This window comes from Cupressus sempervirens, chromosome 5 (genome assembly GCF_028749045.1).
Source record: "Cupressus sempervirens isolate cs-2001-9-10 chromosome 5, ASM2874904v1, whole genome shotgun sequence".
Lineage (NCBI taxonomy): Eukaryota > Viridiplantae > Streptophyta > Pinopsida > Cupressales > Cupressaceae > Cupressus > Cupressus sempervirens.
In genome coordinates, this window is record NC_143122.1 from 555,478,163 (window position 1) to 555,504,426 (window position 26,264).

At 36.2% G+C, this 26,264-nt stretch overlaps 1 protein-coding gene across 2 annotated transcripts in view; it reads right to left on the reverse strand.

Moving 5' to 3' along the window:
* LOC149557140 (uncharacterized) overlaps positions 1–26,049 on the reverse strand; it is a 64,328-nt gene extending 38,279 nt beyond the window's left edge. Inside the window, exons 1-6 of one of the 2 annotated variants that reach the window (XM_089831856.1) lie at positions 25,631–26,049; positions 20,539–20,697; positions 20,356–20,422; positions 20,186–20,266; positions 19,765–19,883; positions 19,555–19,640 (exon numbers count right to left, since the gene is read on the reverse strand). In XM_089831856.1, coding sequence (XP_089687982.1) covers positions 19,555–19,640; positions 19,765–19,883; positions 20,186–20,266; positions 20,356–20,422; positions 20,539–20,697; positions 25,631–25,788 — 670 coding nt within the window. In that variant the 5' untranslated portion in view covers positions 25,789–26,049. The remainder of the gene's footprint in view (positions 1–19,554; positions 19,641–19,764; positions 19,884–20,185; positions 20,267–20,355; positions 20,423–20,538; positions 20,698–25,630) is intronic. The other variant, XM_089831857.1, reaches the window with a different exon arrangement.
* Between the last annotated feature and the right edge of the window lie 215 nt (positions 26,050–26,264).

Below are 26,264 nucleotides of genomic sequence, written 5' to 3' on the forward strand. Positions count from 1 at the left end.
TTCATCTTTCACAATGATAACTAACCTCTTTGCAAGCTCTAAATCAAAACATATAGTTGACAATTTACATTCCTAAACATACTACATACCTTATTTGGCAGTTCTTGGGCAAATCAGAGTTATGCAACAATAGGGGACATTCCATTTGGTCATTCCTTATCCTCAGGGATTCCGTGGGCCTGTCACCAAAATGCTTTTTCATGTGAGAAAACATCTTAAGGGAATCTCACTATTGCCAAGAGAGCTGGGGATGTTCAGGCAGGTCTTTCTAGTCTACTTTTTCTAATTTTAAAAAGGTCCTCCCAATGTGCAGTCTCTTGTGCGACTCTGAAAGTTGTGTTGCGACATCTCTACCAGAAGATGCATTTGTCTCTATCATCTCTCTATTATGAGAATGAGTTACACTAGTCAATAATAATTTGTATCACACATGATCTTCCCACCTTGTCAATGTTGTCACATAACTGGTTATGAAGAAAACCAGCATACTTTTGTGTTGCCTTCAGAAAATAAGGCCCTTTGCTAAATGTTACAATGACATTAAGTAGCGGGAAATTCCTAGTATATGTCCACCCATCCATCACTATACTACAACCTTTTGTAGCCCCCACTCTTTACAATGGTGTTGTATGTTACTCTAATTGAAAATTTTCTTTATCGATCAGAGTAGTGCGGAGATTTTCAGATTTACGTGGCAATAACTTTGTGGTCCATTATTAATGGCTTGGACCATCTCTCCAAAGAAAGGTGAAAGAGAAAAATTAAACAGTATGCCATTTGCATAAAACAGGTGTGTAACTGTTGCACTGACTACTTCTAGACCTTACATATCAGAAAGTCTTTCAATGAGGATTGAGCTACCAATGTTTGGTCTCTTGTGCGACTCTGAAAGTTGTGTAGCTACATCTCTATCAGAAGATGCATTTGTCTCCATTGGCTCTCTTTTTTGAGAACGAGTTGCAGTAGTCAATAATAATTTGCACCACATGGTGTTCCCACCTCCTCAATGTTGTCACATAACTGGTTATGAAGAAAACCAGCATACTTTTGTTGTTGCCTTCAGAAAATAAGGCCATTTGCTACATGTTACAATGACATTATGTAGCGGCAAGTTCCTAGTATATGTCCACCCATCCATCGGTATAGTGCAACCTTTTGTAGCCCACACTCCTTTCAATGGTATTGTATGTTACTCTAATCGAAATTGCTCTTTATCGATCAGAGTAGTGCGGAGCTTTTCAGACTTTGGTGGCAATAACTTGTTGGTCAGTTATTGGTAGCTTGGACCATCTCTCCAAAGAACGGTGAAAGAGCAACATTAGATGGTATTCCATTTGCAAAAAAGAGGCGTGCAACCGTTGCATCAACTACTTCTAGACCTTACATATCAAAAGTCTTTCAATGAGGTTTGAGCTACCAATGTTGGTCTTTTGTACAACTCTAAAAGTTGTGTTGCTACATCTCTACCAGAAGATGCATTTGTTTGTATTACCTCTCCATTCTGAGAACAAGTTGCAACAATTATCATTCTCATTGAAGCATGAGAGGAGCTAACAATATGATATATTTTCCCATCAGCTCTTTCTTGCTTCCTTACAGCCTCAAGATGTACTATCTCATTTTCACAAGGATCAAAACCTTTTCTAGGTTAGTGAAGGAAATGATCCTTCACGTTCGTGTAAGTGTCTCGTCATTCCTTTGGCCAATGTTTACATTTGATTGCGGTTGTTCCACTCGTACATTTAGTTCCGGTAATATGATCACAATGATTCCACAACAGGTATTTCTCCCACTTTACACAAAAAAAATATTAGCAAATTCACTAACTGGCACAAGTCACAAAATGAAAATTTAAAAAAATTGAATAATATATTTCAAATTTTATTTCGTTGTTCAATGAATCAACGTCATGGTTCACTCATTTTTAAATGTATATCAAATTGACATTGACACTGTTGTGAATGCTTCTGATCCACAGTTTGCATACATGTTTGCTAGCAGACATGTTTGCAAAATGTGGAAGGAAATGAAAACAATCATAACAAGTAGCAAAATGAAAACAAACAAAAAAATGGAAGGCATAAAAAGTTAAAAACAAACAATCGCAGCAAAAGCAGGTGATGGAAAAAATTAAACCTACCTTCCTAACACCTCAGTCTCTTGTTAGGGCTTGAGCTTCTAAGCGTAAAAACGTCAAGCCTCTAAACGCATAAAAAGATGGTAAAGAAATAAAAACTAATAATTTTATATGTTTCTTGTGTTGTTACGTGGAGCCTAATCAGACTCAGAGGTTAATTTTTCCCTACTTCATTTGGCGCGGTTTCCCCCCAAATTTATCCACGGGGGTTTGGGAATGCACCCCTTGAGGGGTCCTAGAGCAAAGCCCCAAGCAAACTCTCTGTCGTGATACAGGGTGGGGTCGAGGGGCAACGCTCCTGTGGGGGTTTTCAAGGGTAGCACCCCCAAAAGCTCAACTGGCTTTATTATTGTAAAAGGCGTTGACTGCTATTTTTTCTATTGGACGACTTATTCTAGCCCTAACTTTGTAAGTGGCAAAAAGCTTGTATAAAATGGTTTAGGGTTAGGGATTTCATAATGTATGATGAGATTGTAGCTTCTTGCGGCAGTATTGAGTTGTAAGGGATCACAAATTGTAATCAGGTTGTAATCACCGAATAATAAGAATATTGGTCTCGTTGTTGGTGGACATAGCCCAAGGATTGGGTGAACCACGTTAAATCTTTGTGTCTTGTGTTCTCTTCTATGCGATTTATTATTTTCTGACATTGGTTATATTTGCATGTAATTGTTATTTATGTCTCGTTAATCCTAACATTTTCATTCAGAGATGCAAGAGTGACATTAAATTTCATGGCAAGGGACTCCAACCAAATTTGAAGACTTTGGATCATGCGAGGTCTCAAAGATGTGTCTTAAAGGGGGGGACACGTGTCTCTCGGTTTCACTACATTATTCATGATGAGTTGCAAGTTTATAAGGGAACAAAGAAGTGTTTTCTTCATCTCTAAGCCTTAAAAGGAAAATGACTATGTAGCTAATTGAAAAAAAAAAATTATATCTTAACTCGTGCTTGAGTTTAATGTTTAATTTTGATTACGTTGAATTTGCTAAGTTACTTATAAATGTTGTCCTGAAGATTTGTGATGGAAAGAATTTGGTGCAATGAACACCTAATCTTCAGACCCTTGCCATCAGCATTTTGTCCCAACCTTGCAATGCTTCTAGTTGTTAACAACATCGCAACACTTTTAAGGCCATTCCAAGAAAGCACAATATATTGGCTTAAAAGCCTTGAACGACCTTGTCTTTTTGCAATGCAACCAACAATTAATTGCAAAGAAAGTAGACTACAAACAAATGAGACAATTGTCAATCCATATTAGATCAGATTGCAAAGAATGTAGAGCCCATGTTTAAAACATGAATATTCTAGATTTCAAGCAAGGGGTGGCAAAAAGAGTAGTAAATAGTAATGCATTAGTAAATACTAAATAATAAGTAAGAAGTGTTCTTGAACACTATATTTATATATAACATTAATTGATTAAGAAATTAAGTTAATTAATTAAAATAGAATTTTAAACCAACTTGAATTTCAACACTTGGAGAGCCCTTTGAGATTTCTATTTTGGGGCCAAATTGGTTTCTTTTTCTAGCAAATTAGTTTCAAATGAGACATCACTCTCATTTGTTGATAATCATCTATTTGAGCATTCTCTAAATGTTGCTAACTGCAAATTTGAGAAGCTCCATAGGAACAAAAACTATTGATTGTGAGCAAAGTGAGGGCAGGACAAAGCCCCTACACATAGATATGATTCCTTTAGCATTTTCTAACCATGAAATTTCAAATTATTTTTCCTACAATCATTGACCCCATTCACCATTCATCCATAGACTAAGCATAACAATTTCAATTCCAAATCCAAATTCAGAAGGATCATTTGGAATGTTGTAGCAAATTGATTCCTAGGGCAATAAGCAAGAGCACAATAAATTCATACCCTACAACCATGCAAACAACATTACCTGAGTTGGGGTCATTAATGAGAGGGCTTGTAGCATTGATAGCCCTTTCCACAAGCCTGCAAATTCATATACTTAGCCAGAAGGGGCCTAGCATGGCAAAACATTGTAACCAAGTGTATTGAATAAATATCTACAAATCAACAACTACTACATATAGAAAACTAACGGCACTTCCCTCTATATAAATTATACACAACAGATCGACTTTCCAATATAACACATGATACAATATATCAACAGACCCAACTCTCCACATAATTACCACGATAAAATATTATCAAGACAGAATATAAGAATGGTGTTTCATAATCAACTAGCAAAAATTATTATTTGAAGCGACACCTTCAAGGGAGAAAATCAAAGATGGAGAAATATGAACCAACATGAAGGAGAAGAAACCGACAACTTTACAACACATAGGCACGATGCAACCATAACTCCAACACTCATGGATGATGAAACAAGAAATATCTAACACAATTGTCAGCAATGATGAAGGTGGATGCCAAGTCCAAATCAACTATGACATGGCGCCAAAGACATTGATAGAGCCGCACAACCATACCAAAGCAACAAGAATAGAAATAACTCTACAAATGTAAATATAAGAAGGGTACAAACAAAAGGAGCATCTATAAGAAGGGTACAAACAAAATGTTGCAATCCTAGGAACAACTAAACCAAGGAAGAGGTGAGAATTTAAAATCTCAGAGCATCTCTACCACTCCATGACCGAAACAAAGAACAATGAAAACCACACATAGAATTTTGAGATGCTTGATCAGGTAGAAGGATCTTCCTTGCAGCTATAGACTTCAACACTTACAAACTGCCAATAAGATTCTCAAGTCTTACAATTTTATTCCCTGATGCATTTATCCAACCTGACTCTACTACCATGTTAATGTTTTGCCCAGAAAATAAAGACAAACAGCAATAAATAAAGAGAATAAAATGCACAAAAGACACAAGAGATTATCCTGGGAAAACCCTTCCACTTGAAGGGAAAAACCTAGCCACACCAGAAAATATCTCTTTTATTGACAATAAAACATTCAGGTACAATGCTTTCCATTTGATACCATTAAATAAACACACAAAGCAATCACGTATATATAGGATTGAGAAACTCTTGAAGGCCTCTACAAATTCCTAATACAAGTCTCGTCATATTTCCAAATGCATGACTCTTCGCATGACACATATTTCTTTATATAATATTGTCTCGAATATTATCATAAATATCTTCTCCATCTATAAACACAATATATAGATATTATCTCAATTTCAACATATAGCAAAATCAAAGATAAAGATCGCTATCGCAACTACAATCTTCAACAAAAAGGAAAGGAAAGAGTGATGGAGGAATGAAAAAGAAAGAGGAAGATTTCACACCTTACTTGAACAGATTTTTCAAGCACAAGGTAGGGTTTTTTAACTTTTTTGTTTTATCTTGTGATTTTTATTTCTAAATTTTTTATTGTTTTTGAATGTTGAGTGTTTTTTCATTTTTGTTGTTTCAAAGTTAAATAATTTTTCATTTTTGTTGTTTCATTTTCTAAATCAGAATTTCTGATGAATCTTGAGGGCAGAGGGCAAAATTCTTCAAGATTCATAAATTTGAAATTTGTTACAATTAGTGATTAAAAGAAAATTTAGAGTTTTAATTTATTTTATTTTTAATGTAGGTCAAAACTAGGTGCTTATTGAATTTCATTTCATTTTGTAAAATGTAGTGTCACAATGAGCTCTCGTACTCATGAGATGGTTGAGGATGAGATGGAAATCCAGTCTAAGGGTGCAAATCAATCAGCTATGAACATGAGCATGAGGTTGAGGATTGTGGCCAGGCTGATCCAGAAGGCCAAACTAATTTCATGGCCAATGTACCAGCTGCTACAGATTGCCCCTTCGAGCTTTTGGAAAGTTTGCTAGGGGTACTTGTGATCCCAAGTCTCCTCTCAAACAATTTGCTACAAGAATAACAGCCCCAACGCCAATAGGGGGTGGCACAAGGAAATGAAGATGCAACATTTGTAATGTGGAATGGTTTAGTAGCATTACTAGAGTTAATGTACACTTCCTCTTTATTCAAGGAAAAGGTATGGATCCATGTTATTTTTTGGAAGAGCTTAAAAATATCAAGCACATAATTGAATTCAACAACATTTGGGGTGTTTCTAAAGACAGTGAATGAGACGCTTTACCAATCTATGATTGGGAAGTTGCAATATGTTGTGCACAACAAACCAAATATCGCACAATCGGTTGGAATAGTGGCCAAATTTTCTGCCAACCCAAAAGACTCACACATGGTAGCAGTAAAAAGGATCTTTAGATATCTAAAGGAAACTGAAGAATATGGCTTATGGTATCCTCGCAAGGGAAACTTTGAGATCAGCATCTTTACTAATGCTGATTGGGCGGGGAACATAGATGACTGAAAAGGCACAATAGGTGGTGCATTCTTTCTTGGAGGAAGACTGGTTGCATGGGACAAGAAGAAGGAGAACTGCATATCGCAATCAACAGCAGAAGCAGAAAATGTAGCTGCAGCAATGAACAACACTCAAGTTGTTCAGAACAAACTACTTAAAGGAATTCAAAAGAAGATGGAAGAACTAGTGGTTCCACAACACATGCCCCATTTTCGACTTCAGAAATGGGGACCCCCTTTTTTTGGCTCATAGAAGCTCGTTCCTCAAAATAGGGTATCTTCCAAGGTGCCTCAAGGAGTGGAAATTTTGTAGTTTGAGTTTAGGAGTCTGATCAGCTAGCGTCATTTTTAATCCCTAGACCATTATACTGATGTTTATCTTTTGTGTAGGTCATCATGGCATCCTCATCATTTGTAGCACAAAAAAATTACCATGGTATTGCATGTGCATTTTCAAAACAAGCACCTTGGGATTTTACATAGAAGCAGCAGAAGGAGTTCAAGTCTATGACAATGTTAGACTATAAAGAGGGCACAGATCATCAAAAAGATCAAGAATAAGTACACTAGAGTGCCCCTAGACCCTGTCTGAGAAAAACCCAAAAACCATTTTCAAAACTGGGAACTAAGCACATTGCACACTTCCCTGAAGGGTGCGCAAGTGTACCCTTTTCAAAAGGTGCACAAGTGCACATTGCAATTTTGAATATACATAAGTGCAAGGTGTGCAAGTGAGCAAAGTGTAAAGGTACACAAAGTGCACAAATGGGCCTAAATCATTGAAAATATTAGAAATAAGTATACGGATGGTCTAAAACTCCATTTGAGCAAAACCCACAAATCATTTTCAAAACTGAGAATTTTGATTTTTGGGTGAATTGAGCACCTTGCGCACTTCCCTAAAGGTGCGCAAGTGTGCCATTTGAAGATTCGATGAATGAATCATCTCTAAAGGTGTGCATATCTAAAACATCCAGAGGCCCCCAAGGTCCCCAACATTACCATGGCTTCTTCATCTTCTGCAGCAACTAAGATCACACTCAAACCCATGACTTTCAAGTTCCAAGGAATGCCCAAGAAGTCACACTTCATGATTTTCCACAAGGAAGTGAGGGTAAAGTATGAAGCTGCAGACTTGTTAGCTCCTCAAGAAATCACCTCTGCCATCCAAAAGTTCAAAGGCGAACATCCACACATCATTTTGATTGAAGGTCAACAAGACCCAGATGATGGAAACTGAAAATTGTGGACTTTAAAAAATGTTCACTCTTGAGAAATTGTGGACTTCGAAAAATTCTCTCTTGAAAAAATTGTGGAGTTAAAAAAAATTCTCTCTTGGAAAATTGTGGAGTTAAGAAAATTTTGACAATTTTGGAAAATTGTGGACTTTGAAAAAACTTTGTTAATTTTGCTCCTATCACCCAAAGGTGTGCTTTTTACAAGGTGCACTTTCCAAAAGGTGCGCTTTTTACAAGGTGTACTGTTCAAAAGATGTGCTTTTTAAAAAGTGCATCAAATCAAGAGGTGCGTAGACAATTAATTGTTAGTTGCTATTTTTGAGCATTTCATGCACTAGAAATGGGAATTTGACAACAATTCAACTCCCAAAAACACCTAGAGAAGGCCAAGCTTACATTTTTAGAAGTCCTAGTGACTCCCAGATCATCTCATGGCTTCTCTCTTCTTATCTTCTTCTTCTTTTATTGTTTTAAGTCATGTAAGGCTTATGCACCCAATAATTGATATAAACAATAGAGAGTCAATTAGTATACAATTAAATTTATTTTATTAGTTTTTAGAGTATTTGCATTAGAAGAGCTCTCACTCCTAACACAAACAGGAGAGGGTTTCTTAGAAATACGTGGATATAATATATACTCCAGGCCGATATTTTGATGCAATAATAAATGTATATTAGTGCTCTCATTCTAAGTGTAGTAAATAATAAATGTATATTAGTGCTCTCATTCTAAGTGTAGTAAATCTTGTCAAAGTGTGTTATTTTTTGTAAATTCATGTTCATGAATGATAATGGAGCTAATGGTTTTATTGCGTTGTTATAATTGTGCAATCTTCTAATTCTAGTATTTGCCTTAGCTAAACAAATTCTGTTGTTGTGATGAATTGGAGAAAGGATCATTATTGTTATTACATAGCGTTTTGTCTCGTGTGCACGCACTTTCCGTGGTTGCACGATTTGATGAATCATAAAATATCTTTCATTTATCATTAAAGTTCCCATCGACAATTGCATCAGTGGAGTTGAGGAAGCGTTGCTCCTAATTTCATTGGTTTCAACCAAGATAATTTAATTCGTAGACATATTGTTGCTTTGGCTTATGTTCATTTAGGAATTTCCCTTTCAGTAATTTGCTTTAAATCTCTCGTCACTCTATCTTTGTTATTTGCTTTTCGAACGTGGTTAAAATAGGAATTCATATAATTGCATTGATTAGAAATTGCATTCATCATAAAAACAAAAAATACAAAAATATATTGGTTTTGTGGTTATGTTTCAGCAAAGTTGTGCAAAATTGGTGGATACCAGCAAAGGCCTCCTTGTGAACATTCACATATATCTTCGGTTGAGATACCTAGTAGGTTGAAAAACAGCCATCCAGAACCTTGGAGTTGGTCATTGATCAACTTTTCAAGAGAGAGATTCGAGAGAATTTGCGGCGTTATCATCATGCAAAACGACTGCTCAACAGTTATCAACTGTGATAACACTAGTGCAATCAACATATCATATATCAATAAAGTATCATTTTCTAAGGGAACAAGTGCAAGAGATGGTAAGGTTGGAATATGTACTAACCAAGGAGCAACTAGCAAACATATTCACAAAACCTCTACAAAAGGATACCTTTGAGTATCTAAGAGAGAAGTTAGGTGTACTACCCCTATCAAGCCTGAAGTGAAACAAGAGGGCATGCATTAATCCATGTTCTACAAAATGTCAAATTAAAGGAATGGATTGATGAGCAATTGGGACTACTCCAAAGGGGGAGCAGTCGGAGAGTTGAGAAGATGAGCACCTTTGGCATTGTTGTCAAAGGAGGAGAAGTTGAGAAGTAGAAGAAGAAGAACAAAGGAGGAGAAAGTTCAGAAAAAGAAAATGGGAGAATGAGGAGCAGAGACAAGAAGAGAAGCAAAAGTAAAAGAGAAGTGGGAAGAAGTTGAACAAAGGGGGAGCAAGATGAACGAAAGAAGCTAAGAGAAGAAGCTTTAGACTTCAGAAAGTTAACCGACGTAGTTAGAAACCCAATGAACCCAAAAAGATGACTCCAAGTCATCAAAGGATGTGGATGCATCATCTCAAGGGAAGATGTTGAGAGAAGTTGAAAAGACAAAGGTAAAATATGTTGCCAATACCAAAATACTAAAAAGTGTTGAAGTGTTGTCATCAATGCCAAAGGGGGAGATTGTTGGCATAACTGACTAGAATGCCTAAGGACACACCGGTGGCGTGACTGGTGCACTCAGTTATGACTGTGTTGTCATTAATGTCAAAGCGAAGAAGGAACGGTGACTAGTATGGAGCTATGACTAGTGAATCACATTAAACTAAGGAGTTATTGTGTGACTCCAAATTCACAAGGGGATTATAGAAAGGTAAAGGACAAACCCAACAAAGGATAACCACTTCAATGGAGTCATGCTAAGTGACGTAAGAAAGTGAAGAAGGATGAGAAGTATGCAAGGAAGATAGAATGACAATTAGTAATGAAATAAGTATCAATCGAGTCAGAAAAGGATGCATGTAGCAAGATATCCGTGACTGTCATGTCACGAAGTAGGTGTAGTGCACTCATTTGTGCATTCAATGGTACTAAGTATTGTCACATCAAGGAATAGCCAAAAGAATTCGAATTAGAATTCTTTCTAGTGATGCAAGCCGTTGAGGTCACAAAACATCCATGACTTTTGTTCGTACAAGCTACATCTAATAATAGCAAAGCATTAACAGTGACAGGTGGACAAGCTAGGAGTACGCTTGAAAATTCAGATTTTTAAATTCGTAATTTAGGGTTTTGAAGCAAAACAAGCAAAGACTATAAAAGAGAACAATGTTACATGTGAAAAGATTAGATTGTTGACTAATTAGCAAGAGAGCCAAGAGAGCCAAGCTAAGTGTAGTCTCGAAGTGAGAAAGAGTGATAGAGAAAATTGACAAGCTAAGGAGTTAGTGTGTTACGGAGAAGTGTGTTAAGGAGAAGCCAACAAGCCCAATCAACACAAGTGTTAATGCGTGCAAGAGCGAGCAATGTCAAGCACGTAAGTGATTGTGTCTAGAGTTGCAGAGCCAAGAGAGAAGGCAGAGCACAATTACAGACAAGTCAAAGGAGCGGCAAAGGGATCTATACTCAAGTTAAGTGTAGTAGCTATTTCATTAGATCATTCCTCTATTATTTACTAATCTCTACAACAATAAATCCCCTTGAGGGTGGACCCTAATAGGTTCTTTGTACAAAATCCCCTAACAGGGTGACACATTAACTTGTGTTCTAAAGTCCTTTAACCAGGCTACTCCTAACAAGGCAAGACTCTCACTAGTCTTATTCAAATCCCTTAATGGGGCGGCACCTAACAGTGTCTTTGTAATCTTCTAACAAAGATAAGCTCTAGACCAGGCACACTTCAGAATAGTGCAAGCTTCGTAAGGATCAACTCATACATTGTGGTTTTTACCCTAGTTGGGTTTCCATAGAATAAATACTGTGTTATGTGTTGCTATTGATGTGTTTATTGTTTTTGCTTGATCCTAACTGATTAAGTTATAGCTAGCACCAACCTGTAGACTACTGTGCAGTCAGATAAGAGGAAGAAGTTGAAATTTCCTAGAGTATACTAGTTCACCCCCCTCCCCCCCCCCCCCTCTCAGTATACTGACCTGATAGTGGACCAACATTAAGTTCTACCGCAAGGACCTAAAGCCAACGGTGAATTTTGGTCCTTCATGATGGTCTCTTCTCCCTGTGTTTTACATTTACACATCTCCTAGGCCCTCCAAATGCTCAAAAAGACCTTAGACCCTAATGGAATAGCTTTGAATACTGCCAAACGCTCAGATAAAACCTAGCTCCTGATGGAATTGTTGACCTTATGGTCAAATCATTTGTCAGTTAGTGACTAAACCCTTAATCAGATTGATTGTCTACATTGCTACCGAGCTCTACAATTGCTACCAAGCTTCTCATACAACTAGCAGTGTACACTGAGAGTTTCGAGTATGTTGAGCTTCACAAACTCTGTCGAGCTTAGCAAAGTCTACCGACCTCATCAGTGCAAACCATGGAGGAAGTAATGTTAACCGAGCTCTATAGTGTTAACCGAGCTAGCAATGTTAACAAAGCAGAATGAAGGTAGTGTTGACCGAGTTGTAGTGTCACCCAAGCCCTTTAGTATCTACCAAGTTCTTCAATATTCACCGAGTTACCAAGTGCTAACCGAGTTCGAACTACTCCCAAGTGATCAATGTGGACCGAGCACCAATGTCAAACAAATGCCAGAGCTTGCTGAGTTGACAATGTTGCCGAGTGTCAGAATATCACCTAAGTGGTCTTCAGAACCCGAGTTATAGCAATAAGTCAACTTAGTGAAGATTATTGAATTTGGTATTGTAGCCTACTCCAAAAGGTAATTTACTAGATTGGTATATATGTAATACATCTTATCATATCCAAATGCGAATGTGTAACAAGAAAGAAGAAGCATGAGTGCGAATTAGAATAAGGCTACAAGCAGTATAAGGAAAAGTAGAGTCTTATCTATCACAGCAAGGTGATCATTGTATTTCAAAGGAATCTCATTCAGCAAACCAAGTTGCAGATCAAAGATCAGCCATTAATTTATCCTAACAAATGCATTAGTCAAATCCTCTAACAAGGTGGACTTAACAGTCTTTTCCAAATCTCCTAACCGAGTACATACTTCATTGTATGTTGTAAATCCTTTCACAAGGTGAACCTTGATGGAGCTCAAAATTTTGGGCATCCATTTATGTACCCACTTTTGACCCATATCACCATCAATTTTATCTTATCTGTTGGTTCATTAACTTATTGCCATTGGGATAAATTTTTATATCTGATTAGTTATAATATATTTTCCTTTTATATCCCCAAGTTACATTTTCAAAACTCATACACCATTTGTCTTGTGTAAAACCAATTCTAAAATGGCCATTCTTTTCACATGAAGTGTTGCACTATTCCACCTCAGCCATATAGTTCTGCATCACACCCAAATTTATAATTTGTTCATCCATGTTGTTTTCAATTTGTCCTTGTCTTTAACATATTTTAAACCCAAGATATGTTTGAAGAAACTGGACACACAATTCCATTACACTTTACATATTGTTTGCAAACTGAAGAGGCCGTGAGACTTGCTGAGGAAATTGGGTTTCCAGTAACAATTAAAGCAACTGCAGGTCGAGGAGGCTACGAAATGCTCTTGACAAAAATTCAGAATCTAATAATATTACTATGATAATATAGCAAGCAAAAAAAAACGGCTAACATGGAAACATGATGAGATATCAGAAACATTGGTAATAAGATAGAAAATAAATGCAGATTTAATGGCATGACTGGCTAGTATTTTCATCAGGATCCTCTTCTCACGTGTATGAAACAACATAATATTCAGTTAAGGAAGGAGTATGTTTATACAGACTCAGACCTGCTGCATTAGGATTGAACACATAAGCATGTATGCCTTGAAGGTCTTGCACAAGCACTGAACATATTTTGGCAAGGAAAAGTCTCCTAACTATAAAATGACGGATATATCATTCAAATCTATGCTGAAGATGCTCTAACAGAATCTTTGCAAGAAGAGAACTTTGGTTGCAATTAGGAATGTATGAATTCAATTCCCAATCATGAACAACAGCAATAAAGACAAGTCATTAAGACACCACCGAATATCAGGGAAGAGCGATATGAAGCAGAGTAAGCATTGGATTATGCTAAGTCTTTGTTGAGAATGGATAAGCATCATGCGGCTAAAGTCTTTGTTACCATGTTGTGGGTGAAGACCTATGACCAAACTTGCGTATAATGTGTTCTATATGATTGATGACACATCATATACCTTTCGTGGCGATAAGAAATCATGTTATTCATGCCCTTAGATGTGACGAGAGTTTATATCACAGGAGTCCAAAAGTATAACATAGATGTAATCATCAGAGAGTCAAAGTCAAAGAGTTGCATATGGAACTTGATCAAAGGAGACAGTGCCAGTTACAAAAGAACCGATGCATCATATGCAAGGAGCACCAAGCAATATACTCCGCTGCAACAAACACTTCTTGTAAATCAATGCTACTAGAGTACTTTTTGAAGGCCCGATAAATTCATACACAAATGCTCAATAATGAAAAAGCTCCACCTTAATATTGTTTTTCAAACTATAGTTTTCCCCTGGAAATTCATGACAATTCTAAGAGTCGATTCCTAATTATAAAATTATACAAGCATGATATACGGCAATATACGCAACCAAAACAGATGAGCCGTATTGGGTATAAGGAGATGATTTTCCACGCAAGGAAATGGTTGAGTTAAATAAAAATCAATTCTATTAGGGCGATATAAAATTAAAAGCATTGGAAATTAATGTTTTAAAGTTTGAAGACTAATATCAATATTAGTCTAAACGTTATACAGAGTCTAATTCAAAAGCAGCGGATGTAACTAAAAGGTATAATTTATCTCTGAAGGAACATGACTATAATGTTAAAGAGAAATGTCTCTTGACACAATCAAATATAAATAAAGCATTGTATCATTCATACAAGATATATTCGAACATTCATTCAAATATTCACAAGAAATATTTATATTATTTTGTATGGAGGGATAAGGGCTATATTATGATTTTGTACTATAAATTCTATTATTTTATTTTTATAATAAAATAAAATGTTTTTTGCTTATTATTAAAGGCATGGAGATTTAAGCTACAGGCGAATCGTCCTTTGTAATTATTTTTGGAATTCTGTATACAATTTAAATGTCAAATAAGTAGACATGATCATTTAACATTTAAATTTGATCATCACAGATAGCGTGAAATATTTAATTGTTTCCATATTTGTGTCTAGTTTGTCTCCCAGAGGAGTTAAAGTTCAATCTGGACTAATTTAAAATTGCATTAATATTTGATCTGTCACATCATGATTATTTAATTGGTGGCAGTATAAGTGCATAAGAATATTATGAAGTTGTACATGAAAATTCACTGAAGTTGACTCTATTGCTCGAATGAGCAGAGGCACTGATCTTTTATTATTGAAGTCAAAAAATCTATTTATTCCTTCTACAAGCATCAAATCCATTATTTACAAATATTATAGAAATCATCCAAATATTATTTAGTTTTCATTTTAATTGAGTTCGAGAACCTTGCCAGCCGAAGAACTCCAAAGCTTAAATTCGCTATAGAAAAGCCTTGAACCAGACAGTCAACGTTTGAGAAGGTCTACCCGCCTAGGTGTAGCGGAGCCTGAAGTGCAGGGGAATCAAGAAGTATTCTCGTTCGTTGGCCAAAATTGATTGCGGAATTTTATTGAAGAAGTGGCAGGCTCTTGGATTTCCAATCTATGGTTTTGGGAACCAACAGACCTAATAGTTTTTATTGCTCCTAACGGGGCAGATCACTAAAAGTGATCATTTGTAAGCTTTAACATGCTAACTTTATACTGCAGTAATAAAGCTTGTGGGTATCATCCCCATCCCAGTTTTACTTTCTATTTGGAAGGTTTCTGGTTTACCAAATATTGTGTCAAGTATTATGATTGTTTTATTGCTTTCAGTCTTTCATGCATGCAATTAGATCAAATTATATTGTGAAGGTTTAATTGGTGAACTAAAGTATAAGTTTTATTGGTTCCTGATTCGCCCCCTCCCCCCCTCTCAGTCACCTAATCTATACTACATTTCCAACAATTGGTATTAGAGCTCTTGGTTCTCACATCAGAAGTTTAGCAGCCTGAAGAAGAAGATCAGTAGGTGACATTCAAAAGATCTCCCCTCACCTTTGAATAAAGACTGAAAAGACTACAAGATGGTATTTCAAGTTTTTGAAGTATGATACAAGGACTAAGGAAAAGCAAAAGCAAGTTGAAGAAGACTTAGTGGCTAAGATGGCTAAGTGGAAGTACTCTCCTGAGGAACTGACAAAGCAAGTTCCTGATATCCTACTAAAGGATGTTTCACATCCACGGGATATTGCAGTCAATATTGCCAAGGACATTAGAGAACAAACCTTGAGACAACTTAAGTCAAATCTTTTTGACAAGGAAGTGAAGGAATCATTGAAGAAGAATGAACAAAAGTTCATCCCTAGGTTCAATGCATTCCTGATTTTGTTAAAAGATATTTAATCAGTTGTGAAGTCAAACACAATTGCATGGAAGAACATCTATGGATTACACAAACCTACTGAAGAGGTTGTTCAAATAGATGATAAGGATGATGTGGAGGAAAAAGATGTTGAGAAAGAAGATGAGGAAATAGAAAATGTAGAAGGAGATGATGAAGAGGATCAAGAGGATCAAGCAGCAAGTAGAGATCGTCCTGAAATTCAGGGTATTCAAGACTCAGATCCTGACAAAATAGCTACAGAGTTAATGGCCTCCCTTCCACTCTCTCCGAGCAAAGCCTTAGTGTCACCTACCTCAAAGAAGGCTACTACCGAGTCAAGTTGAGGTAAACATTGTTTTACCAAGCACCCAATTGACTATTGGAGCAACTCTACCAATTACAATGATGAGTGTTGTTACCATCACTTCATCTACTGACAACAAGCTCCAATCATTTCAGCAATAAGCCAAATTAAGTCTCGGCAAGGTATTTCATATATTTCTACTATAGTGTTGTTTCTCCTATAATTGATACCGTTTCTACTGTTGTTTCTACTATTGCAAGTGCAATGACAATTGAGGTTAAGCCTCAACCGAGCATTGAAGGTTTGAGCAAAGGAAAGGAAATTATTCCTTCTTTTGTACATAAAGAAAAGGGTAAAGAGGTAGAAGCCTCTAAAGAGGAAATTGATCTAGAGGAAGACATTGTAATACCAGATTGGAATCTCTCCAATCTAACTCCTGATCAAATGGATACCCTTGGTGAGCTGTGGAAGAAAAAAGCAAGATAGCAAAAGCTCAAAGAAGAAAAGAAAAAGAAAAATCAAGTGCTTGAAGACATTAAAGGCATATTTGTTGATACACTAAGTATAGAGGTTGATGATAAGCAACCAATTTTGGATCAACTTGTTGAAATTGTTCACAAGTATAATGAGGAATTGAGTGGTCAGGACAAACTTCTGCAGAGGGCTGAAAGGAAATTTGAAGACAAAGTTTTGGAGAAGGTAGCTCAAAAGATTGCTATTGATCAAATGGAATTGTCCACTATTCTTTCCAATCTTGAAAATTTTGTAAATAATGTTGTTTCTTATTTGTCAAGTTGAGTGATACATCTAACTTCACCAAGGAAATAACGGACAAGTTGTCTAAAATTGATACTGATATGAAGGCAAGTGCACACCAGTTGTCACTTGACCCTAGCACTAGCTCTGCACATTCAATGAAGATCAAAATTTTGACAGATTTGCAAGCAAAATTGTTGAGGGAAGACGCCAGGATAAGGACCACACTTGCAGATATTCAGAGTATGTTAGTTCCCAACATGGATGTAATGCAAAAACATATTGTGCATGCCAAAACATTAATCCATGACAACAATTTCTCAATTGTTGATCACATGATGGAACTATCAGCTGAAGTGCAGATTAGCATTGCACACTTCAAAAGTTTTGCAAGAGAATTGGGACAAATCCATGTTCATAATTTTGAAGGTACATAGTGATTTCCTTTCACATTTTGACATTACCTTGTAATTATGCATTTTTGGCATTTGTGTCAAAAAAGGGGGAAAGAAGGTTATATCATACAAAAGATATAGACAAGGAGGAAATATATGTACAGAAAAGAAGATGTATATACAAAGAAGAAAATATGTACACAAAAACAATTTTGAAAAATCACATCAGAAATTATTGAGCAGCAGACAGCAATCAAAACCAACTTGCAAACCCAAACATGTTGATGGGGGAGTTTTGACTTATATTTTTGAGTATTCAATATTTTGGTATGATAAGTGTTTTTGTCACTAATGCCAAAGGGGGAGATTGTTGGCCTTATGGTCAAATCATTTGTCAATTAATGACTAAACACTTATCAGATTGATTTTCTACCTTGCTACCGAGCTCTACAATTGCTACCGAGGTTCTCATACAACTCGCAGTGTACACCGAGCGTTTCAGAGTCTGCTGAGCTTCACAGAGTCTATCGAGCTTAGTGGAGTCTACTGACCTCATCAATGCAAACCATGGAGGAAGTAGTGTTAACCGAGCTCTGTAGTGTTAATCGAGCTTATCAGTGTCTACCAAGCTGGCAGTGTTAACAAAGCAGAATGAAGGTAGCGTTGACCGAGCTGCAATGTCCACCAAGCCCTTTAGTATCTACCAAGTTCTTCAGTATTCACCGAGTCAACAAGTGCTAACCGAGTTCGAACTACTCCTGAGTGATCAATGTGGACCGAGCACCAATGTCAAACGAATGCCAGAGCTTGCTGAGTTGACAATGTTGTCGAGTGTTAGAATATCACCCGAGTGGTCTTTAGAACCCAAGCTACAGCAGTAAGCCGACTTAGTGAAGATTATTGAATTTGGTATTGTAGAGTTAAAGGTAATTATATATGTAATACATCTTATCATATCCAAATGAGAATGTGTAACAAGAAAGAAGAAGCATGAGTACAAATTAAAAAAAGGCTACAAGCAGTATAAGGAAAAGCAGAGTCTTATCTATCACAACAAGGTGATCATTGTATTTCAAAGGAATCTCATTCAACAAACCAAGTTGCAGATCAAAGATCAACCACTGATTCATCCTAACAGGTGCACCAATCAAATCCTCTAACAAGGTGGACTTAACAATCTTTTCCAAATCTCCCAACCGAGTGCATACTTCATTGTATGTTGTAAATCCTTTCACAAGGTGAACCTAATAGTCCTTATTGCTCCTAACAGGCTAACTTTATACTGCAGTAATAAAGCTTGTGGGTATCATCCCCACCCCAGTTTTACTTTCTATTTGGAAGGTTTCTAGGTTACCAAATATTGTGTCAAGTGTTATGAATGTTTTATTGCTTTCAGTCTTTCATGCATGCAATTAGATCAGATTATATTGTGAAGGTTTAATTGGTGAATTAAAGTATAAGTTTTATTGGTTCCTAATTCACCCCCCACCCCTCCCAGTCACCTAGTCTATACTACATTTCCAGCAGGAATAGCCTTGAAAACTGCCAATTAGAATTCTTGCATATGCAGATTAGCCCAGAATTTTGGTTTCTTTGGAAAACTGCCTTTCGAATATTAGCTCTAATCAGCACCTTCCAAGCTTCACTCTCATTTATGGCTTTAACAATCCATTTGGAAGCAAGAGCTATTCCTAGAAGATTAAGGTCCTTTCACCCAAGCCCTTCTTCCTGTTTAGCAAGATAGCACCACTCTATTTTTACTGCATGCCTCCTCTTCCTTTTGGCTGGTAGACTACAAGTTTGCCAGAAGAATCTAAGTCACTGTTTTGAACTATGATGGTTACATTATTATATAATCTTCGGAAATATAAATTGATTTATCTCCAAAATTACGTACTCCTCAAATGCAATGACAACTTTACAATGTGATGAGCTAGCAGTTTACCCTGTTATCATGCAACTAAATTGGAAAACCAGTTATAAATATTCTGGGTGCAGTTAGTTTTTTAGTAATCAACTTATGATTAAGATGAATAGTAGCATGGATTACCAAACGCTTTGACTAGATTAGAAGTTAAGGCACATAATTTCATCCCATTGCAGCATTGATGCAACGTATTAACTGGAAATGCACAAGTTCTCAATGAAGAAGAATCTAAACAAAAAAGAAATTTTGTACTCTTTCAAAAAGACATTAAATGTCTTCTTCATGATAATTTATCATTAACCTACCAGATATTTGTATGCGTCTTCTCTTGTCCTGATACCCCGTGGGCTCAGCTATCTTTATGTATTCCCCACAGCAATTTTTTTGATGACTGCAAAGTCAATACATGCATAGCTCTTCTCATTCAAATCAAGATACAATATTAAAAATAGAATTCATTGATCACCCACAAGAATGCAGATAAAGTATACTCAAATGAAAGCAACTGTTCTTACTGATGCCAATGGCAATGAGTATCAATACAGACTCCATTATGAATGACCCTTCTCATACAGTCAGAAGCTGAAGGTTGTCTATTCATGGCCCTCCTTATGAAGTCTCCACAAATTTGACACTGCAATATGAGAACAAAGTTTCATTTGTTTAGTTGTTAATGCGACAATTTCTAGTGATTCAACTCAGTCATTATTACATCTACCTAATAAAATTACACAGGTTATGCTTGAAAACAAAGTACAAGCTATTACATATACTATTAAAAAAAGGTCAAATCACATAACCATAAAAGCTTGGCTCTAGTCCAAATACAAACCTAAACTTGGATAGAAATTTGAATAATGCATAAATTATTTTGCAATATCTTTTGCCTCTACAACATAGCTACAAGCAAGATCAATGATGTATAAACAAGCATACCTTCCAATGGTGGGTTCTATAATTGTCAACTTCATTGGTGAAGTTGTGATAGATACCTAGAGAATAACCACATGCAGGCCTCTGTAACAAATACAAAAACTTTGCATGAGCCAATCTGATATATATGTTAATGAATAACCAAAGACTGCATAAAAACTTTAGACCCTCACCTGGTGATCAGGTAGTGTGCTAGAATTTATTTCCATCATCATCTTTTGAAAGCAAGGGCCATGATCACTTTTTAAAGATGACAAAGGAACACGTGAATCAAGAGCATGAGGATAGCTTAGGAGGCTACCGCAATATTATGACAAAAAACAAAAACATCTAGGAAAATATCGAAAAACACATACTTGTGATCTTTATTCCTATCTGTAAGCCACAAGTATGCATGAATCATTTCATGCAGTAAGGTGTTTTTCAAATCAGTGGTTGAACGGAACTTTAATAAAGGTTCTGAAAGCCGTATTGCACACCCTCCCATTTTCATATACTGGCAAATACCTGCACAGCTGTACCAGAAATGTAATGGATATTAGTTACAGAAACTGAGAGTTCAAATAATTTAATAAAGAGAATACATGAAATTAGTGTCTAAAGAATATATATAAATTTCGCTAGCATGGTATCAGCACTCTCATTAATGTTTAATGACAACACACTGAATTTACTGAGAGAATTCAGAGGATGACTCAATCAGTGATTCAATTGCAAAAACAATCAACTTAAACCTTAACAGGAGCAAACAATTTAATAAACAGAATACATATAAATAAATTGTCTAGTCTTTAGATTTAAGTTGCTCTAGTATGGTAATGGAGCTCTTATTAAAGTTTAAGACAACACATTGAGTTTTTTGAGAATCAAACTACAACTAGATAAGTGATACAATCTCAGAAACGCTCATCTCAAACCTTAACAGGAATCTTGATCTGATGCTAAAACAACATATACTTATTCCTTTCAATTAGATGTCATGTGCATTCTGTTTGCAGCGAAAGTGCATATTACACAAAGGGTAGCCATAATATGCTTCTCTCTTTTGCTCTTTTGTAACTTCCACTGCATCTTAATAAGCTGAAAATATTAATGAACACAACTGTTCAATGATTTGACCTTTTCAGTACTTGCATAACTTTAAGACTTTTTTCCTCAATCACATCTGGAATAAGTTTCAATGTAGCTTCAAGCAGTACATAAATTCCATCTAGAAATAGAGTAGCTCTTTTCCCACACATGTGGAATAAGTTTCAATGTAGCTTCAAGCAGATCCTAATTTCCATCTAGAAATAAAGTGGCTCTTTTCCCACAGATGCATTACAAAAGATATAATTATCCTTCCCTCGATAGGTCTCACTGAGATTTTGTGCTATTTGTCAATTGTATCTTAAACTCAGTGTTCCCTGACTCACTGTGAGTTAGGCAAGTCATCCAAGTCACCGAGCCGAGCCATTCTCAGTGGGTCAGGATGATTCCTGACATGGCAAGTGTGACCCTCTGACTTGCATGACTAGCCAAGTCAGCAAATCAAGGGGCTGACTCACCGAGTCTAAGCATCCTAACACAACCAACATCAATGTAAGCATAAAAAACTCTTTTTTTCACTTTTTGACTTATTTCCCCTTAAAACATTCAATTTGTGATGCAAAAGTAACACTAGAAATTGCATTTTTGGGCTTTATCAGTATTATTTTTGGCATCTTAAAAATTCAAGAAAATGATGCACACCATGGAGTTTTATGTGGTTCTCAAGGTGCTAATCTGGTCTTGATGGCAGGAGCACTGCCCCTCAACCCACCCTGTACTGCTACACGGAGCACGCCAAGGGCACTGCCCCCAAACCACCTAAAGGGTGCTGCCCCTTGACCCCAACAAAGAGTGCTGCCCCTTGACCTCGCTAGGGGTGTTGCCCCCGGACCGCTGTTATTTTTGAAGCACACTAAAACTTTGAGTTTGTGCAGTACAAGTAATTATCTAGACTGTTGGCTTCTTAGATATTACTTGATGTATACTTGTTGGCTAGAAGATGCCTTTTGTTTTGGGAGGATGATATAGTCAGCATAAAATGCCTATGTTGTTTTAGAATATTGGTTATCTATCAATGTATTAATTGTCGTCTATGTATTAATGTGTTTGTACTTATGTGATCAATGTATATTTATGTATTTGATCAAATTAATTTCTATTTCATGATGTTATAGTGTCTTTAAGCTTTATTTGATAATGGACACATGAAACAAGTTTTAAATCCTTAAAAATCTCTAAATTTCAGGGGTTTTTCCATTTTGCGGAGTCTTAAGTCAAGACCTTCTCGCCAAGTCTGAGCTCAGTCTGAATCTTTGCTTAAACTTTTTCTCATATTATCAAAGGTTTTGAGATTTATTTCTACAGCCATCTATGAAATATTGACCCCATACTGACTTTTTTCCATTGTTCCTTACCCAATCTAAAAAGTATGAAAGAAAAAGAATTGAGAAACCTTTTTCACATTCATAAGAAACTCATTTTTCCACTAATGTACCTCCAAGTTTCTCTACCTATAAATACTCTATGATTTTCAATTTGATTGGTACAATGGAAAATGAATTTTTCCCATAGGGTACAGACCTTCAGTAAATCCTCTCGTGACTCAACATTGTTGATTATTTGCAAGAGACGTATGAAACCTTCTCCAATGAGTCAGCATATCAGAATTTTTTAAATTTTTGTCTTAAATTTTTAATAATTGACTTATTCATGTTCCTTAAATTTATTTTCCCTTCTAAAACCTCAACTTATCATTAAATCTGCCATGTACCCTTATCGAAATAGGATTAAATAATAAACAATAATAATTAATAAGTAGGAGATAATTAAGCACACTTGAGCTGGAGTAGTATTGGGATGAGTGGCCTCCAAAAAAGTCCAGTGCTTTACCTTTGTGAGTATCACCTAGATGCAATGAGTGGCAAGTGTTCCATTCGTTCTCATGAGAGATGGATTTTTGTCATGGGTCAATGAGTTTAACTCAAACTAAACAGTTGAATCCTGATTGTGACATCACAATAATTATCAAATTAGAAAAAAAATTAAAATTTAATTAAGTTAAACAAATAGTCATAAGGCATGAATGAAAAAATTGTGTCCCCCTTAATTGAGATGCATAAAAGGGAGAAAGAAAGAGTGGAGCATAAGAATTAATGTAGGATTAAGGGAAAGAAAATGGAAGAAAATATGGAAGTGACTTTCAAAATGTGAAAGGTTGTGACTCTTTGAAATGATTGTGAATATGAAGGGTTGTGACTCTTCAAAAGAATTGTGATTATGAAGGGTTGTGACTTTTTAAAAGAGTTGTAGTTATAAAGGGTCGTGACTTTTTCCAAAGGCAAACAAGATGAAGAGATGTGACCTCTCCCTCACATGGGAACATATAAAGGAGATGGATCAAATGGAATCAAGGAAAAAGGAGTAGAGGAGATCTACAGAAGATTTGAAGCAAAATTATAAGGAGGTATCTGAAATAAGAATTGAAAGAAGAAAATGTGATATGTTGATCTAGAAGAAGATATGCAGATCTTAAATGGGATATGTGCAGATTTGAAAAGTGGTAAAGACAGATTTGAGAAGTGAGGGATAGGAAGTGAAAGGGGCAACAATTGATGTCAAATAGATGTATCTTTCAGGTGTGAACCTTTCATAAAGGCATTAACAAATAAAAGGGTGTGACTCCCTACGCTCAAAGATATAAAAGAGAGAACTTCATTGAAGAAGAGGATGGAATCAAAAAGGAGGTCAATTGGGAGAATACTATAGTGTACTCAAGGCAATGAAAAATGGAGACTCAGAACTTATGAAAGTTAGTGATCCTTTCACTTGTAAATTATTAAGGGGAGATCGTTCCAAGCAAATGTCAATACATCATCATCCATCAAAGCACCACAGAATCAAGCAATCTATGAATCAGCAAAGGTTGAACCAAACAATCTATCAACTAGTCAAGATCAATTCAACAAAGTGAATAAACAAGCAATCAAATCATCATCAATCAATTCACATCTTGGAATCAGAAATCAAACATCAAATGTCTAAATTAATCAATTCATCCTTCAAAAATCAATCATTTAAGTATCACCAAATCATGCCTACATTCATCCATTCAATCATCGTTTATATGCATTTTATTATTATCTGATTTAGCAATGATAAGTATATCTGATTCAATGACTTAACATAGAAAGTATGTATAAGATGCTATGTATATTTCCTGACTGCCTGTAATGAACCATGGTAGGGAAAATGAAGTAGTCACAGTTGGGAGAACAGCAATGAGGACACCTTCTAAGCACACTACCTCATTGTTGTGACTGGGGAGTACAGATGACCAAAGGGGAACAAACTGCCTTTGGGCTTGGGAATAATAGATTTTGAGCCATCCTGTTGTGAATGCTCCTCACAATCCCTACCATGCTAAATGGGTGTGCAATCATTAGAAGCAATTTAGGAGCGGCGAGATAAAGGTCGTGGGTTGATTGTTGGCTGGGAAACTGTTATTGTTAATCTTTCTCCGGAAATTGTGTGTAGGGTTGCAAGGCTTCTCCAGAACCAGTTTACTCTAGTGGTTGCTATGATTGCTGGTTGGCTCCCCGTGTAATGCTGATTTTATTTTGTTATTTGTTGTTCGGTTGCTACTTTGTCGTCACCCATGAGGGTAGAAGCTGCTTCAGTGTTTTTTGTTTGTGGGCTGTTTGTTGACTGGGGGTATATTGTTAATCTTTTTCCAGCATTTTGTGTGTAGGTATGCTTTGTCTAGTGGTTGCTATGTCTTTTGACCAATTGTTTGTTCAGGGATTCAGACCCCTTCAAAACCGTTTTTCCCTCATAATTAAAAACCTGATCCCCCATCAAAAGATGCAGCTTAAGTTAAGACTGCACACATATTATCACCATGCAAATGATCGTGCAAAGGAAATTTGGAGAAGCTGAACTTTATGAAAGAGAAAATTACATAATCTAAGAATGGGGAAAAATAAATTTGCCGCGACCAACTACAAACTTGAGAAAATGTTTATGCCAAATGGTAATATGTATCTGCTTATCATATTTCAAATCATAAAATACCATACTAGAATAGAAGATTTAATTTTCTGTTGCAATAAGTGACAACGCAAAACTCCGATATTATACTGATACAGCTCTTGCGAAAACTGTAATGGCATTCATTGGTAAGGCCAGGTGCATGTATCAGATGAATTCAATCGAAACGATAACCGTATGTTCCCAAGACAGAGATAAGTAACTCAAAATATCGTCACAGATATATAAACTGTTGCAATGCATAGTGAATTTGACAGAGAAGTAACCTCTCAGATGACGAGTTAGATGATTGTTTGTAGCAACCAAAAATAATAATTAGAAGAATAAAAAGCGGGAAAAAGAAGGAATCTGTTTAAAGATAAAGATAGTTACAGGGTCATGCGCTTGGAACTCCAATCGACGGTACATGCACCTAAAGCATTCTGGAAATACAACTGATTATAATGGCAAAAGAGCGCACGAATGTCTGGATTGGGATCTAGAAGATCTGGTTCATTCACTGCTCTCATATCAAGCTTATCATCCTCCATATTCTTTCGTTTCAGCTGTCATTAATTTGTAATTCCGCGGAGGTCTCAGGAACGGAGAATTCAAGTCGTTTTTCCCTCTCTAAACTTGCGTGCGCCATTAAAAAAAATTCTTCTTGGCGGTATGAATATACGTGGACAACGTCCATTGGAACACGGAGGAATGAAATGAAAGAATTTTAATGACGGTCTAAGGTACTAAAAGAACAAGGGCTCTGGAGAGGTAGAGTCGCTGCGTGGGGAGGAGTAAGCAAAGAGTGGGGTAAATAGAATTAATTGAAAAAGGATACAAGAAAATTTGTTTTTTTTAGAGAGCAGGGGTTGGTACAAACAGTTTGTGATCAGTCAAGAATTTTACAATTTAATGATAACTGAATGGAATATCCGAGATGAACAGTAATATATACATGCAATTTTCATTAAGACTATGTCACATCTGCTTTATGTGTAGAGGAGTAAGACATTTGCACTTTTGCACT